This window comes from Salmo trutta, chromosome 23, assembly GCF_901001165.1.
Source record: "Salmo trutta chromosome 23, fSalTru1.1, whole genome shotgun sequence".
In the NCBI taxonomy this organism is placed as follows: domain Eukaryota; kingdom Metazoa; phylum Chordata; class Actinopteri; order Salmoniformes; family Salmonidae; genus Salmo; species Salmo trutta.
The window spans coordinates 44,276,436-44,295,181 of NC_042979.1; the positions used below are offsets into that span (position 1 = coordinate 44,276,436).

General features: G+C 42.4%; 1 protein-coding gene across 1 annotated transcript in view; it reads left to right on the forward strand.

Moving 5' to 3' along the window:
• fbn2a (fibrillin 2a) overlaps nt 1–18,746 on the forward strand; it is a 190,817-nt gene that overhangs the window by 132,874 nt on the left and 39,197 nt on the right. Inside the window, exons 36-43 of the mRNA XM_029710481.1 lie at nt 956–1,078; nt 4,126–4,284; nt 4,873–4,941; nt 9,438–9,563; nt 11,047–11,172; nt 12,875–13,027; nt 15,201–15,272; nt 15,950–16,075. Of these exons, the coding sequence (XP_029566341.1) occupies nt 956–1,078; nt 4,126–4,284; nt 4,873–4,941; nt 9,438–9,563; nt 11,047–11,172; nt 12,875–13,027; nt 15,201–15,272; nt 15,950–16,075 (954 nt within the window). The remainder of the gene's footprint in view (nt 1–955; nt 1,079–4,125; nt 4,285–4,872; nt 4,942–9,437; nt 9,564–11,046; nt 11,173–12,874; nt 13,028–15,200; nt 15,273–15,949; nt 16,076–18,746) is intronic.

The window sequence follows — 18,746 nt, forward strand, 5'->3', positions numbered from 1 at the left end:
CTGGCTCTGGCTGACTGGCTGGCTGGCTGGCTGGCTGGCTGGCTCATGCTGCCCCGGTTCTGGCTGGGAGGCACTGGCTGGCTGTTTGTCTGGCTGGCTTTGGCTGGCTGGCTTTGGCTGGCTGGTTGGCTTGCTCTGGCTGGCTGCCTCTGGCTAGCTGGCTGGTTGACTGGCTGCCCCTCTGTCTATCCTTCAGTCTACCAATGTATCTGACCCACGTTACCACTGTTTTAGTCATTCAATCTGTCAGTCAGTCAGTCTGTCAATCTGTCAATCTGTCAATCAGTCAGTCAGTCTGTATTTCTGTCTGTCTACCTTCCTGTCTGTTCATCCTTCCATCTATCTTCCCGTCTAGCCTTCTGTCCATCTCTCTGTTTACTCTTCTGTGTGACCAGGTAAGGTGATTGAGGACACATGGCTGATTATCTGTCCCACTAGCCCCAGACTAACTCTGATGTCATCCTCCTAAACCAGCAGTGGAGGTGCATCCTATTCCCGATGTAGGGAGGAAGTAGGGTGCCATTTTGGAAGCAGGCTAAGTCTCTGCTCCAGATGAGATGAAATGACCTTTTAACCTGGATGTTCTCCTTTATGGAGGTGTCAGTGCAGTCTGAAGTGGATGGGGGTGGAAGGTTTAAACAGGTAGAAGAATGTGTTTGATGGTGAGGTTTACATTGTAGGATCTCTGGGGGTCTCTGAATACATACCACCACCCACCATGATTCATGGTTTTCATATTTCCATAGTTTTCCAACATTGGGACGGGGAGATTTTCTTTAGTGGTGTCAAAGTGCCATGTCTCATGGAAGCTGCCGTACAAATCATTTATGATTATTGAGGATCGTAGTGTATCATATTTCATATTATATTTATATCATATTTGTTGTTTGAAAAGTGTTTGAAAAGTGAAAGGTTTGTGTCTGTGTGTGTGTGCGCGTGCGTGTGTGTAACCCAGATGTGGACGAGTGCCTGGACCCCATCAACTGTGTGAACGGGCTGTGTGTGAACATCGACGGCTCCTACGAGTGTAACTGTCCTCCAGACTTTGAACTCAACCCGACTGGGGTGGGATGTGTAGGTAAGTTATTACAGGTCACCTTGAATATCTAGTAAAACACCTACCTGTGTATAACGCATATATAGCGCCTGCTATAGGCTTCTATAGGTTTGCATTACAATACCTGCAACTCTATAAGCATTCCAAGCAGTAAATAGCTGTTCATAGCAGCCTGTAATTACAGTGAATAGCTGTTCATAGCAGCCTGTAATTACAGTAAATAGCTGTTCATAGCAGCCTGTAATTACAGTGAATAGCTGTTCATAGCAGCCTGTAATTACAGTGAATAGCTGTTCATAGCAGCCTGTAATTACAGTGAATAGCTGTTCATAGCAGCCTGTAATTACAGTGAATAGCTGTACATAGCAGCCTGTAATTACAGTGAATAGCTGTTCATAGCAGCCTGTAATTACAGTGAATAGCTGTTCATAGCAGCCTGTAATTACAGTGAATAGCTGTTCATAGCAGCCTGTAATTACAGTGAATAGCTGTTCATAGCAGCCTGTAATTACAGTGAATAGCTGTTCATAGCAGCCTGTAATTACAGTGAATAGCTGTTCATAGCAGCCTGTAATTACAATGAATAGCTGTTCATAGCAGCCTGTAATTACAGTGAATAGCTGTTCATAGCAGCCTGTAATTACAGTGAATAGCTGTTCATAGCAGCCTGTAATTACAGTAAATAGCTGTTCATAGCAGCCTGTAATTACAGTGAATAGCTGTTCATAGCAGCCTGTAATTACAGTGAATAGCTGTTCATAGCAGCCTGTAATTACAGTGAATAGCTGTTCATAGCAGCCTGTAATTACAGTGAATAGCTGTACATAGCAGCCTGTAATTACAGTGAATAGCTGTTCATAGCAGCCTGTAATTACAGTGAATAGCTGTTCATAGCAGCCTGTAATTACAGTGAATAGCTGTTCATAGCAGCCTGTAATTACAGTGAATAGCTGTTCATAGCAGCCTGTAATTACAGTGAATAGCTGTTCATAGCAGCCTGTAATTACAGTGAATAGCTGTTCATAGCAGCCTGTAATTACAATGAATAGCTGTTCATAGCAGCCTGTAATTACAGTGAATAGCTGTTCATAGCAGCCTGTAATTACAGTGAATAGCTGTTCATAGCAGCCTGTAATTACAGTAAATAGCTGTTCATAGCAGCCTGTAATTACAGTGAATAGCTGTTCATAGCAGCCTGTAATTACAGTGAATAGCTGTTCATAGCAGCCTGTAATTACAGTGAATAGCTGTTCATAGCAGCCTGTAATTACAGTGAATAGCTGTACATAGCAGCCTGTAATTACAGTGAATAGCTGTTCATAGCAGCCTGTAATTACAGTGAATAGCTGTTCATAGCAGCCTGTAATTACAGTGAATAGCTGTTCATAGCAGCCTGTAATTACAGTGAATAGCTGTTCATAGCAGCCTGTAATTACAGTGAATAGCTGTTCATAGCAGCCTGTAATTACAGTGAATAGCTGTTCATAGCAGCCTGTAATTACAATGAATAGCTGTTCATAGCAGCCTGTAATTACAGTGAATAGCTGTTCATAGCAGCCTGTAATTACAGTGAATAGCTGTTCATAGCAGCCTGTAATTACAGTGAATAGCTGTTCATAGCAGCCTGTAATTACAGTGAATAGCTGTTCATAGCAGCCTGTAATTACAGTGAATAGCTGTTCATAGCAGCCTGTAATTACAGTGAATAGCTGTTCATAGCATATAACTGCATAAATGACTATAAATGTACTACAGTGTATAATGCTTCACATATTATTGCACAAAGCAATGTGTTAAAATGAATCATAAGCAATGATAACTCCTACACGTTGTGTGTTTCAGTTAGTGTAGACCAATATCAACTGTCATAACCCCTTTAGGTCATGTTCATTAGACACTAAAACTGAGAGAAAAACACAGTTGATCTAATAATACACGCTCATCTCCAGTCCTCAAGCTCATTTTACTTTTTCATGGCAAAACGTTTTAAAACATTCTCAATTGCGTGTCTTAATGCAGTGTTTTCCAACTCTGGTCCTTGAGTTGCCCCGACAACACACGTGTTTGTCGTTCCCCCAGATAAATTCAAGTAATTGAGGGCTTGATGATTAGTTCACAAGTAGAATCAGATGTGTTTGTCCAAGGCTACAACAAAAATGTGTACTGTTGGGGTTACTGGAGGACTGGAGTTGGGAAACACTGCCCTACATAATGTGTACTGTAGGGGTTACTGGAGGACTGGAGTTGGGAAACACTGCCCTACATAATGTGTACTGTTGGGGTTACTGGAGGACTGGAGTTGGGAAACACTGCCCTACATAATGTGTACTGTTGGGGTTACTGGAGGACTGGAGTTGGGAAACACTGCCCTACATAATGTGTACTGTTGGGGTTACTGGAGGACTGGAGTTGGGAAACACTGCCCTACATAATGTGTACTGTAGGGGTTACTGGAGGACTGGAGTTGGCAAACACTGCCCTACATAATGTGTACTGTAGGGGTTACTGGAGGACTGGAGTTGGGAAACACTGCCCTACATAATGTGTACTGTAGGGGTTACTGGAGGACTGGAGTTGGCAAACACTGCCCTACATAATGTGTACTGTAGGGGTTACTGGAGGACTGGAGTTGGGAAACACTGCCCTACATAATGTGTACTGTAGGGGTTACTGGAGGACTGGAGTTGGGAAACACTGCCCTACATAATGTGTACTGTTGGGGTTACTGGAGGACTGGAGTTGGGAAACACTGCCCTACATAATGTGTACTGTAGGGGTTACTGGAGGACTGGAGTTGGGAAACACTGCCCTACATAATGTGTACTGTAGGGGTTACTGGAGGACTGGAGTTGGCAAACACTGCCCTAATGAACCCTGTGGTCTCACCGATGTCAACTGTAATTACTGCTTTAAGTCATGTATCAGGCACCAAATGGAGAGAAAAAAAAAACATTAAACCCATAAGAAACAGTCCTTTTCAATGTCTGTTCCAAAATGTTTAAAATGGTTTTCAGTTGCGTGCCTTAATGAACACAACCCTGTTGGTTCTCCTCCTCTCTGTGTACCAGACACACGTGTGGGGAACTGTTTCCTGGAGCATGGACCCAGGGGTGACAGGCGGTCCTGCAGTGTGGAGGTGGGGGTGGGAGTCAGTCGCTCCTCCTGCTGCTGCTCCCTGGGGCGTGCCTGGGGAAACCCTTGTGAACTCTGCTCTGCTCCCAACACCTGTAAGACACACTCTGTTTGACTATGTGCTTGTTTATTTAGCTTCCTGTATCATTGCATGTGTAGAGGCTCAATGAAGAAAAGGAGTGTAAAATGCACATTCTAAACTTGAGAATACTGGTGCCGGGCAAAACAATTTATTTAATTCCTTTATGTACAGGCTCACACACTCTTATAACAATACACACTCACAACAGTGTAATGGGACATAACCCTTTAGGTTTGCTGAAGTCGGTCTGAGTAGGTTAACAAAGTATGCATTTAGATTTACAATATTATATTTTATGCTCGTACAGACCAGGTTAGTCTGATTTGGCTACCCCTCATCACTACGGTTTCTGAATTCAGTCAGTTCTACATTCCTCACTACTTGTTCAATGATTGGTCCTGTTACATTCAAACCTTTTTGCTGTGTTTACACAGGCAGCCCAATTCTGATATTTTGCCAATAATTGGTATTTTGAGCTAAAGATCGGAATTGGGCTGCCTGTGTAAATGGAGGCTTTGTTACTCGACAACAGACAAAATGGAAACGTATACTTGAAGTGTATAACCCATATGAGTGTACTGATATGAAATGTGTTTTGCAGCGGACTATAATACACTCTGCCCAGGAGGAGAGGGTTTCAGGCCCAACCCAGTCACCATCATACTAGAAGGTAACCATCCGCTTACTAAAGTAGATCTCTGGTAAACTACTTTAACTATGCCTTGCATACTGTACTGCATAGGTGCAGAAAAACAATTCATAATACATGTTCTCTTTTCATTGGTATTGGTATTTTATCAGGATCCCCATTAGCTGATGCAAAAGCAGCAGCTACTCTTCCTGGGGTCCACACAAAACATAATACAGAATGACATTGTCACGGGTGTCGTTGTGTAGAGACGACCAAGGCGCAGGGGGTTGCGTGCTCATCATTATAATTTATTAAATAAATGTGAACACGGAAAACAAGAAAACAAAGAACGACTAACTGACAGTTTTACAGGCTGAATACTAGCAGTGCAAAATCAACTACCCACCAACAAACAGGTGAACACAAGCTCTTAAATATGGCTCTCAATCAGGAACAACGATGAACAGCTGTTCCTGATCGAGAGCCACACGGACCAACAAAGAAATACACACACTAGAAAAACCTAGAATACAAAAACCAGAACATACACCAAAACCCCGGAATACATAAAACAAATACCCTCTGCCACGTTCTGACCAACCTACAAATACAAATAACCCCTATACTGGTCAGGACGTGACAGACATAATACAGAACATCATTAGACAAGAACAGCTCAAGGACAGAACTACATACATTTTTTTTAAAAGCACACGTAGCCTACATATCAATGTATACACACAAACTACCCATTCCAAAACAGACTGCAACTATTTGTTAAGGGTTTCAGTGACTTCATTAGCTGTGGTTGCTGATGTGTATATGGTTGAATCATCAGCATACATGGACACACATGCTTTGTTTAATGCCAGTGGAGGTCATTGGTAAAAATAGAAAAGAGTAGAGGGCCTAGAGAGCTGCCCTGCGGTACACCACACTTTACATGTTCGACATTAGAGAAGCTTCCATTAAAGAAAACTCTTTGAGTTCTATTAGATAGATAGCTCTGAATTCACGATATGGCAGAGGTTGAAAAGCCATAGCACTTAAGTTTTCTCAACAACAGGTTATGGTCAGTAATATCAAAGGCTTATACTGTAGGTCTGCTGTTAGAACCAGTAAAGGCCGCTTTACCACTCTTTGGTAGTGGAATTACTTTGGCTTCCCTCCAGGCCTGAGGACAAAGACTTTCCTCTAGGCTCAGATTAAAAATATGACAGATAGGAGTGGCTATAGAGTCAGCCACCATCCTCAGTAGCTTTCCATCTAAGTTGTCAATGCCAGGAGGTTTGTCATTATTAACAATAATATTTCCACCTCTCCCACACTAACTTTACAAAATTGAATAAGCCATCTGATTCGATGAAAAATGGAGTTGAATTTGTCTTTCTGTCCATAATTTCATTTAAAGTACTCAAGTTTTTTTCCCATCATTCTTTATATAATTTTTGTTTTGGCTTCATAAAAGTTTCTTCTTCTTTTTGTTGAGTTTAGTCACATCATTTCTCAATTTGCAGTAAGTCAGCCAGTCAGATGTGCAGCCAGACTTATTAGCCACTCCTTTTCCCCCATCTCTTTCAACCATACAATTTTTCAATTCCTCATCAATCCATGGAGCCTTAACAGTTCTAACAGTCAGTTTCTTAACAGGTGCATGTTTATCAATAATTGGAAGAAGCAATTTCATAAATGCATCAAGTGCAGCATCTGGATGCTCCTCATTAATCACATCAGACCAACAAATATTTTTAACATCATCCACATAAGAGTCACAGCAAAATATTTTGTATGATCTCTTATACACAATTTTAGGCCCAGCTGTTGGAACTTTGGCTTTCCTGGATATAGTCACTATATTGTGATCACTGCATCCAATGGGTACTGATACAGTTTTAGAACAAAGTTCTACAGTATTAGTAAAAATGTGGATGATCTTGTTCCTGTAGTGTTTGTAAACACCCTGGTAGGTTGATTAATAACCTGAACCAGATTACAGGCACTGGTTACAGTAAAAAGCTTCCTTTTAAGCAGACAGCTTGATGAAAACCAGTCAATATTCAGGTCCCCAAGAAAGTAGACCTCTCTGTTTACATCACATACACTATCAAGCATTTCACACATATTATTTAGATACTGACTGTTAGCACTTGGTGGCCTGTAGCAACACCCCAATAGAAAAGGCTTTAGATGTGCCAAGGGAACCTGCAACCACAACACTTCAATAACACTTGACATAAGATCTACTCTAGCATTACAGGGATATGGCTCTGAATATATACAGCAACACCTCCCCCATAAGCATTTCTGTCTCTTCTATAAATGTTATATCCTTGTATTGGTACTGATGTATCATCAAATTAATTATCTAAGTGAGTCTCAGAAATGGATAATATATGAATGTTAGCAAGTTATTGATTTCATGAACCTTATTTCTAAGGCTACATATATTAATATGGGCTATTTTCAGCCCTTTCCTGGGTAGCTTATCAGAGACAGACATAATACTGGAAAGAGCAGACAAAGCAAGAGAAAAAAATATACATTCAGCAGTCTATTAATCAGTTGGTGTGTGTGTGTGCTGCGGGGTTGAGGCTACGAACCCATAGGCTTGGCTCTCTCATCCATTCCAGGCTTCTGGGAGGGAGGGTGGACAATGAGTCTGTCATAGCGGATGTAAGCAATGTCCCCACGCGCTCTGGCAGCTTTCATGGCTGGGATCAGTTCTTTCCTCTTCTGGCACACAGCTTCAGGATAGTCCTTGTTGAGGAAGATATACGTTCCTCTCAAGTTCTTGGCTCTTTCCAGAACAGCTACATTGTCTTTGAACCTCAGGAACTTGACCACTATTGGCCTGGGCCTGTCACCTGGGCCGGTGGTTGTTTTTCGAATCCTGTGGGCTCCACCTCAATCTTCCTGTGGTCCATCTTCAATTTCTCAGAGATAATTTCCCTCGCTTTGTCCTCAGACTCCATCCAGGTCTCATGTGGAGATTCTGCAATTCCGTCCACAACCATGTTGTTTTGCCTTGATTGTCCCTCAAGATAGTCTAATTTATCTGTCATTGTTATCATGGATTCACACACAGAACTGATGTCCTCTCTCAATGACTTACAGATTGCTGTCATCTTGCCGTTCTCTTGTTTCAACTCGCTGAGCTGACACTGGGAGAACTGCAGACTGTTCTTCAGGTCCTGGACCTCTCTGGTCAGGTCGTCCATTCTTTTATTCATAGAATCCACCAGTATTTGGACTAAACTCTTGAAACTATTTTCTTGTTGTTGTAACAACTGCTTAATGTCTCTTTTTGTTCATTTAAAAGATCCTTCACGTGATAGAGAGACACCACTGTCCTCAACGGTACTCCCGCCGGCTGTGGTCTTTGTCATGGTAGCTAGCAACGTATGTTAGGCTGTTACTCCTCGCAGTTCCAGACAGGGCAGGTCACGGGGAATATTGAAAACAACAAACAGCAGGGATCTAGACAGCCACAAACCCGGGACAATCCGATGTCCCAGCCACAATGTCTAACCGCGTTGCGGGCTGCGTTCAAGATCAAGCTCTTTTAATATAAATATATATGATCAATCTTTTGCAAACATTTGTTATTTTAATGCAGTTTTGGTTGTTATATCATGTAGAGAAAACAAAAACCTTTGATTCCGATTCCATTGATAAGAGTCTGTAACTTAACCTTTGATTCTGATTCCATTGATAAGAATCTGGAACTTAACTTTTGATTCTGATGCCATTAATAAGAGTCTGGAACTTAACCTTTGATTCTGATTCCATTGATAAGACTCTAGAACTTAACCTTTGATTCCGATGCTATTGATAAGAGTCTGGAACTTAACCTTTGATTCCGATTCCATTGATAAGAGTCTGAAACTTAATCTTTGATTCTGATTCCATTGATAAGAGTCTGGAACCTAACCTTTGTTGAAACCATCTGTAAGGCTCAAATCCTATAGATTTGACATTGACACATGATTTGCACAAATGTCAAACTAGGATTTTTGGGATGTTTCTGGAATCTTAGGATGTTTCGGGTGTTTGGGATTATTGGGATGTTTCTGGAATCTCAGGATGTTTGGGATCATTGGGATGTTTCTGGAATCTTGGGACGTTTGGGATCATTGGGATGTTTGGGATGTTTGGGATCATTGGGTTCATTGGGATGTTTGGGATCATTGGGATGTTTGGGATCATTGGGATGTTTAGGATCATTGGGATGTTTGGGATCATTGGGATGTTTGGGATCATTGGGATGTTTGGGACCATTGGGATGTTTAGGATCATTGGGATGTTTAGGATCATTGGGATGTTTAGGATCATTGGGATGTTAGGGATCATTGGGATGTTTGGGATCATTGGGATGTTTGGGATCATTGGGTTCATTGGGATGTTTGGGATCATTGGGATGTTTGGGATCATTGGGATGTTTAGGTTCATTGGGATGTTTGGGTTCATTGGGATGTTTAGGATCATTGGGATGTTTAGGATCATTCTGTAACCTTGTTGTGCATCTTCTCCTCCAGACATAGATGAGTGTCTGGAGCTGCCGGGCCTGTGTCAAGGAGGAAACTGTGTCAACACGTTTGGCAGCTTCTCGTGTGACTGTCCTCCTGGCTACTACCTCAACATAGACAGTCGCATCTGTGAAGGTGAGACACCATGCCATTTAACATCCCATTCAATCATCCGTGAGGGTGAGATACCATGCCATTTAACATCCCATTCAATCATCCGTGAGGGTGAGATACCATGCCATTTAACATCCCATTCAATCATCCGTGAGGGTGAGATACCATGCCATTTAACATCCCATTCAATCATCCGTGAGGGTGAGATACCATGCCATTTAACATCCCATTCAATCATCCGTGAAGGTGAGATACCATGCCATTTAACATCCCATTCAATCATCCGTGAAGGTGAGATACCATGCCATTTAACATCCCATTCAATCATCCGTGAAGGTGAGATACTATGCCATAATAGTGATAATTCATCCTGACTGCTAATTTTCGTATAGCTTACATAATTTTATTTATATTGTATATTTTTTTACATACTGTAAAGCATTATTTTATTTATATTGTATATTTTTTACATACTGTAAAGCATTATTTTATTTATATTGTATATTTTTTACATACTGTAAAGCATTATTTTATTTATATTGTATATTTTTTACATACTGTAAAGCATTATTTTATTTATATTGAATATTTTTTACATACTGTAAAGCATTATTTTATTTATATTGAATATTTTTTACATACTGTAAAGCATTATTTTATTTATATTGTATATTTTTTACATACTGTAAAGCATTATTTTTGCTTAAATCACTAAACACAACAGGCACTTATTAGACAGGCTTCTATTTGAGCCATGCTTCTATATTGTTAATGCACACAGCTTTTGCTAATTTGAATAGTTAATTGTTTAATTCCAGCATTCACTTCCTGCATTTTAATCAATTTTTTCATTTCCTGCACTGTGTTATCGTTTACACTCTGAGTCACGTTTCTTTTGTCTTAAAAACTTTTACTTGACAGAGTAATTATTCTTCTGTTTGACTGTGGATTTTTCGGCAGTTCTTACTTTCGCCCCAATAGGCTGATCGGATGATTTTTAGGGGTCTGTTGACTGTTGTTGTGCTTGCCAGTTAACTAGCAATTCTCAGCTGTTAGCAGCCAATGGCTAGCAGTTTCTTACTGCCGATAAAAACGGATGATTGTCCTAATTTTTCAGTCATTACTGAATTATTTAATGTAACAAATCAAACATTAAACCTTTTAAACAATTAATGGTAATTCATGGTAACCTCATAAACAATTAATTTAGACCCTGTGTTTATTTGAAACAGATGTTATATTTTCTAAAATGTGTGCTATTAAAAGGGACAGGCAGCTATTTGAGACTCAACGTTTAATTGAAGTTTTACGTTATATTTTTAAAAATGTATTTTATATCATATACCGTAACGGTGTAACCGGATTTTAAAAAAATCCACATACGTTCTAATAGTAGGTTGAAAATATAATGAAAACCAACTATGAGCAACATAACTAAAACACAACATTAGACACCATGTTTTTTCATCAACACCATGAACTGATCACCTCTGTGGCCCTGCAGACATTGACGAGTGTGTGGTGAATCCTGTAATCTGCGGTCCTGGCACCTGCTACAACACACTGGGGAACTACACTTGTGTGTGTCCACAGGATTACATGCAGATCAACGGGGGCAACAGCTGCATGGGTGAGTGCTTCGTTACACAACGCATAAATAACAATAATATAGTATTTCAATGAGCGGACACGTTTATCCAAAGTGACTCACAGTCATGTGTTCTGTACATACCAGACCTGGGTATAAATACTATTTGTTGGTCTTCTTGTAGGCTCAGTTTGTAGGACATGGGGCTTGCAACACCCGGATAATGGGTTCGATTCCCAGGACCACCCATACGTAAAATGTATGCAAGTATGACTGTAAGTCGCTTTGGATAAAAAAACGTCTGCTAAATGGCGTAATATTATTTGAAATCATTTCAAACACTGTACGTGTGGTTGATTGAGCATTCCTGGAATAGTCCCAAAAGGTCAAACCCCACCCACCTGGCCCTACAGGCAGGCTAGAGAAAACACTCAAAGTATTAAAAATATTTAAAAGAGTAGAAAAAAAGGAGGAAGGAAGCGCTGCTAAGGTAGACAACAGTAGATGTTGGTAGACAGAAGGTGCTAAGGTAGACAACAGTAGGTTTTGGTAGTCAGAAGGTACTAAGGTACACAACAGTAGGTTTTGGTAGACAGAAGGTGCTAAGGTAGACAACAGTAGGTTTTGGTAGACAGAAGGTACTAAGGTAGACAACAGTAGATGTTGGTAGACAGAAGGTACTAAGGTAGACAACAGTAGATGTTGGTAGACAGAAGGTACTAAGGTAGACAACAGTAGGTTTTGGTAGTCAGAAGGTACTAAGGTACACAACAGTAGGTTTTGGTAGACAGAAGGTGCTAAGGTAGACAACAGTAGGTTTTGGTAGACAGAAGGTGCTAAGGTAGACAACAGTAGATGTTGGTAGACAGAAGGTGCTAAGGTAGACAACAGTAGATGTTGGTAGACAGAAGGTACTAAGGTAGACAACAGTAGGTTTTGGTAGACAGAAGCTGCTAAGGTAGACAACAGTAGATGTTGGTAGACAGAAGGTGCTAAGGTAGACAACAGTAGATGTTGGTAGACAGAAGGTACTAAGGTAGACAACAGTAGGTTTTGGTAGTCAGAAGGTACTAAGGTACACAACAGTAGGTTTTGGTAGACAGAAGGTGCTAAGGTAGACAACAGTAGGTTTTGGTAGACAGAAGGTGCTAAGGTAGACAACAGTAGATGTTGGTAGACAGAAGGTGCTAAGGTACACAACAGTAGGTTTTGGTAGACAGAAGGTGCTAAGGTAGACAACAGTAGATGTTGGTAGACAGAAGCTGCTAAGGTAGACAACAGTAGGTTTTGGTAGACAGAAGGGGCTCTTCGATAAAAGGGGTAAATTGGTCATCAAAAAGAAAGGAGAACCAAGGCACTCTTCATATAATTAATTAAAATGCCTTTATCTGTATGGCATGTTCAATGGAAACAAAGTTTAAAAACTCTTGACTTGTTTCGGCTGCATGGCCTGAACCCAGGTCTGGAATATACCCCATCAGATTCCTCAGGCTGCAATAATATAAACTCATTCATTAATGTGACCTACTTTAAAAAAAATATATATTTACATGACATTTCAGTCATTTAGCAGACGCTCTTGTACAGAGCGACTTACAATCAATGCATTCATATGAATAGATAGCTAGGTGAGACTATCACATGTGGCACATTGTTACATTATTAACACCATAATCAAATCTATCTTAACCACGATCTTCTACTACTAAACTGATTGTGCCACCGTGTTCCTTTTTTAACCCAGACATGAGAAAGAGCCTTTGCTACAGGAACTTCAACGGCACAACGTGTGAGAACGAGCTGGCCTTCAACCTCACCCACAAGATCTGCTGCTGTGCCTACAACGTGGGCAAGGCCTGGAACAAGCCCTGCGAAGCCTGTCCAACCCCTGGCACTGGTCAGTAGCACACGCATGCACGTACACACACACACACACACAAATCAAATCAAATCAAATTTATTTATATAGCCCTTCGTACATCAGCTGAAATCTCAAAGTGATGTACAGAAACCCAGCCTAAAACCCCAAACAGCAAGCAATGCATGTGAAAGAAGCACGGTGGCTGGGAAAAACTCCCTAGGAAAAACTCCTGAGAAAGGCCAAAAACCTAGGAAGAAACCTAGAGAGGAACCAGGCTATGAGGGGTGGCCAGTCCTCTTCTGGCTGTGCCGGGTGGATATTATAACAGAACATGGTCAAGATGTTAAAATGTTCGTAAATGACCAGCATGGTCAAATAATAATAATCATAGTAATTGTCGAGGGTGCAACAAGCACGTCCGGTGAACAGGTCAGGGTTCCGTAGCCGCAGGCAGAACAGTTGAAACTGGAGCAGCAGCATGGCCAGGTGGACTGGGGACAGCAAGGAGTCATCATGCCAGGTAGTCCTGAGGCATGGTCCTAGGGCTCAGGTCCTCCGAAAGAAAGAAAGAAAGAAAGAAAGAAAGAAAGAGAATTAGAGAGCATATTTACATTCACACAGGACACCGGATAAGACAAGAGAATACTCCAGATGTAACAGACTGACCCTAGCCCCCCGACACATAAACTACTGCAGCATAAATACTGGAGGCTGAGACAGGAGGGATCAGAAGACACTGTGGCCCCATCCGATGATACCCCCGGACAGGGCCAAACAGGCAGGATATAACCCCACCCACTTTGCCAAAGCACAGCCCCCACACCACTAGAGGGATATCTACAACCACCAACTTACCGTCCGAAGACAAGGCCGAGTATAGCCCACAAAGATGTCCGCCACGGCACAACCCAAGGGGGGGGCGCCAACCCAGACAGGAAGACCACGTCAGTGGCTCAACCTACTCAAGTGACGCACCCCTCCCATGGACGGCATGGAAGAACACCAGTAAGTCAGTGACTCAGCCCCTGTAAAAGGGTTAGAGGCAGAGAATCCCAGTGGGAAGAGGGGAACCGACAAGGCAGAGACAGCAAGGGCGGTTCGTTGCTCCAGCCTTTCCGTTCACCTTCACACTCCTGGGCCAGACTATACTTAATCATAGGACCTACTGAAGAGATAAGTCTTCAGTAAAGACTTAAAGGTTGAGACTGAGTCTGCGTCTCTCACATGGGTAGGCAGACCATTCCATAAAAATGGAGCTCTATAGGAGAAAGCCCTACCTCCAGCCGTTTGCTTAGAAATTCTAGGGACAATTAGGAGGCCTGCGTCTTGTGACCGTAGCGTACGTGTAGGTATGTACGGCAGGACCAAATCGGAAAGATAGGTAGGAGCAAGCCCATGTAATGCTTTGTAGGTTAGCAGTAAAACCTTGAAATCAGCCCTTGCCTTAACAGGAAGCCAGTGTAGGGAAGCTAGCACTGGAGTAATATGATCAAATTTTTTGGTTCTAGTCAGGATTCTAGCAGCCGTATTTAGCACTAACTGAAGTTTGTTTAGTGCTTTATCCGGGTAGCCGGAAAGTAGAGCATTGCAGTAGTCGAGCCTAGAAGTAACAAAAGCATGGATTAATTTTTCTGCGTCATTTTTGGACAGAAAGTTTCTGATTTTTGCAATGTTACGTAGATGGAAAAAAGCTGTCCTTGAAGCAGTCTTGATATGTTCTTCAAAAGAGAGATCAGGGTCCAGAGTAACGCCGAGGTCCTTCACAGTTTTATTTGAGACGACTGTACAACCATCCAGATTAATTGTCAGATTCAACAGAAGATCTCTTTGTTTCTTGGGACCTAGGACAAGCATCTCTGTTTTGTCCGAGTTTAAAAGTAGAAAATTTGCAGCCATCCACTTCCTTATGTCTGAAACACAGGCTTCTAGCGAGGGCAATTTTGGGGCTTCACCATGTTTCATTGAAATGTACAGCTGTGTGTCGTCCGCATAGCAGTGAAATTTAACATTATGTTTTCGAATGACATCCCCAAGAGGTAAAACACACACACACACACACACACACAGACACAGACAGACACACACACACACACACACACACACACACACACACACACACACACACACACACACACACACACACACACACACACACAGACACACAGCATTATTCATGGTAAAAAGTGTTTTGAATGGCTTTGCTTTCCAGGTGACTATAAGACACTTTGTGGAAACATCATCCCTGGCTTCAAACTGGATATTGAAACTGGGAAAGCAGTGGGTGAGACATACTATTCTGCTCCTACTTCGTCAACTTGTATCCTTTTTACATGAACCACATTCACTTCTGGTGCTAAAAAAGTTATGTGGGGTCTCCCGAGTGGTGCATTGGTCTAAGGCTGTGCCACTAGAGATTCTGGGTTCGAGTCCAGGCTCTGTCGCAGCTGGCCACGACAGGGAGACCCATGGGGCAGCGCACAATTGGCCCAGCGTTATCCGGGTTAGGGGAGGGTTTGGGCCGGCAGAGATGGCCTTGTCCCATCGCGCACTAGCGACTGTGGCTGGCCGGGCGCAGTGCACGCTGACACGGTCGCCAGGTGTACGGTGTTTCCTCCGACACATTAGTGTGGCTGGCTTACGGTTTAAGTGGGCATTGTGTTAAGAAGCAGTGTGGTTTGGTTGGGTTGTGTTGTGTTTCGGAGGACGCACAGCTCTCGACCTTCGTCTCTCCCGAGTCTGTATGGGAGTTGCAGCGACGAAAAAAGACTGTAACTACCATTTGGATACCACAAAATTGGGGAGAAAAACGGGTAAAAAAAAAAAAATACATTTATGTCGCACAGTACATGCATCTGTCTCTTCAGGTACTTGTAAGTATAAGAACCATCTACAGTGTGACTTAACTTTTAAGTAAAGATATGACAGATTTGTTCACATTCGGTTTGCTTCCTGTTTCAGATATTAATGAGTGCAGAGAAATTCCAGGTATCTGTGCCAGCGGGGTGTGTATCAACCAGATAGGGAGCTTCCGCTGCGAGTGTCCCACGGGCTTCAGCTACAACGACCTGCTGATCATCTGTGAAGGTAACGTTGAGGAAACATTCAGTCCCTACTTCTCATATTGATTGTAACGTTAAGGACATTTCAGTCCCTAAAGTTAGGTACGACTATAGCGACACCTGCTGCAACGTTAGGTACGACTATAGCAACACCTGCTGTAACGTTAGGTACGACTATAGCAAGACCTGCTGTAACGTTAGGTACCACTATAGCAACACCTGCTGTAACGTTAGGTACGACTATAGCAACACCTGCTGTAACGTTAGGTATGACTATAGAGACACCTGCTGTAATGTTAGGTACGACTATAGAGACACCTGCTGTAACGTTAGGTACGACTATAGCGACACCTGCTGTAACGTTAGGTACGACTATAGAGACACCTGCTGTAACGTTAGGTACGACTATAGAGACACCTGCTGTAACGTTAGGTACGACTATAGAGACACCTGCTGTAACGTTAGGTACGACTATAGCGACACCTGCTGTAACGTTAGGTACGACTATAGCGACACCTGCTGTAACGTTAGGTACGACTATAGAGACACCTGCTGTAACGTTAGGTACGACTATAGCAACACCTGCTGTAACGTTAGGTACGACTATAGAGACACCTGCTATAACGTTAGGTACGACTATAGAGACACCTGCTGTAACGTTAGGTACGACTATAGCAACACCTGCTGTAACGTTAGGTACGACTATAGCAAGACCTGCTGTAACGTTAGGTACGACTATAGAGACACCTGCTGTAACGTTAGGTATGACTATAGCAACACCTGCTGTAACGTTAGGTACGACTATAGAGACACCTGCTGTAACGTTAGGTACGACTATAGAGACACCTGCTGTAACGTTAGGTATGACTATAGAGACACCTGCTGTAACGTTAGGTATGACTATAGAGACACCTGCTGTAACGTTAGGTACCACTATAGCAACACCTGCTGTAACGTTACGTACGACTATAGAGACACCTGCTGTAATGTTAGGTACGACTATAGCAACACCTGCTGTAACGTTAGGTACGACTATAGAGACACCTGCTGTAACGTTAGGTACGACTATAGCAACACCTGCTGTAACGTTAGGTACGACTATAGAGACACCTGCTATAACGTTAGGTACGACTATAGCAAGACCTGCTGTAACGTTAGGTACGACTATAGCAACACCTGCTGTAACGTTAGGTACGACTATAGAGACACCTGCTGTAACGTTAGGTACGACTATAGCAACACCTGCTGTAACGTTAGGTACGACTATAGAGACACCTGCTATAACGTTAGGTACGACTATAGCAACACCTGCTGTAACGTTAGGTACGACTATAGCAACACCTGCTGTAACGTTAGGTACGACTATAGAGACACCTGCTGTAACGTTAGGTACGACTATAGAGACACCTGCTGTAATGTTAGGTACGACTATAGCAACACCTGCTGTAACGTTAGGTACGACTATAGAGACACCTGCTATAACGTTAGGTACGACTATAGCAACACCTGCTGTAACATTAGGTACGACTATAGCAACACCTGCTGTAACATTAGGTACGACTATAGCAACACCTGCTGTAACGTTAGGTACGACTATAGCGACACCTGCTGTAACGTTAGGTACGACTATAGAGACACCTGCTGTAACGTTACGTACGACTATAGAGACACCTGCTGTAACGTTAGGTACGACTATAGAGACACCTGCTGTAACGTTAGGTACGACTATAGAGACACCTGCTGTAACGTTAGGTACGACTATAGCAACACCTGCTGTAACGTTAGGTACGACTATAGAGACACCTGCTGTAATGTTAGGTACGACTATAGAGACACCTGCTGTAACGTTAGGTACGACTATAGCAACACCTGCTGTAACGTTAGGTACGACTATAGAGACACCTGCTGTAACGTTAGGTACGACTATAGAGACACCTGCTGTAACGTTAGGTACGACTATAGCAACACCTGCTGTAACGTTAGGTACCACTATAGCAACACCTGCTGTAACGTTAGGTACGACTATAGCAACACCTGCTGTAACGTTAGGTACGACTATAGCAAGACCTGCTGTAACGTTAGGTACGACTATAGAGACACCTGCTGTAACGTTAGGTACGACTATAGAGACACCTGCTATAACGTTAGGTACGACTATAGCAAGACCTGCTGTAACGTTAGGTACGACTATAGCAACACCTGCTGTAACGTTAGGTACGACTATAGCTGTGCTTCTCTTTTCCTCATGAACTTTGATGTTGTTGTCATTTTTGGTTTTGCCAGAGTTGAATATGTATTCAGTTTGATAGTGTGGGTTACTATATTTAACAGTAGAATGTCTCTCCAGCAGTGTGTATAATAGTGGGGGTTACTATATTTAACAGTAGAATGTCTCTCCAGCAGTGTGTATAATAGTGGGGGTTACTATATTTAACAGTAGAATGTCTCTCCAGCAGTGTGTATGATAGTGGGGGTTACTAGAGGTAACAGTAGAATGTCTCTCCAGCAGTGTGTATGATAGTGGGGGTTAATGGAGGTAACAGTTCAGACCGGTATCCCATTACAGTTTTTGTGTAGCACCCAATGGTGTCCCCCCTCTTCCCCTCCTCCTCCTCCTCTCTAATTATTTGTCTTCTGTCTTTCTCGTTCTCTCTTTTTTACTCCGAGCCCCCGGGGTCTCATACACTGTCAATGTG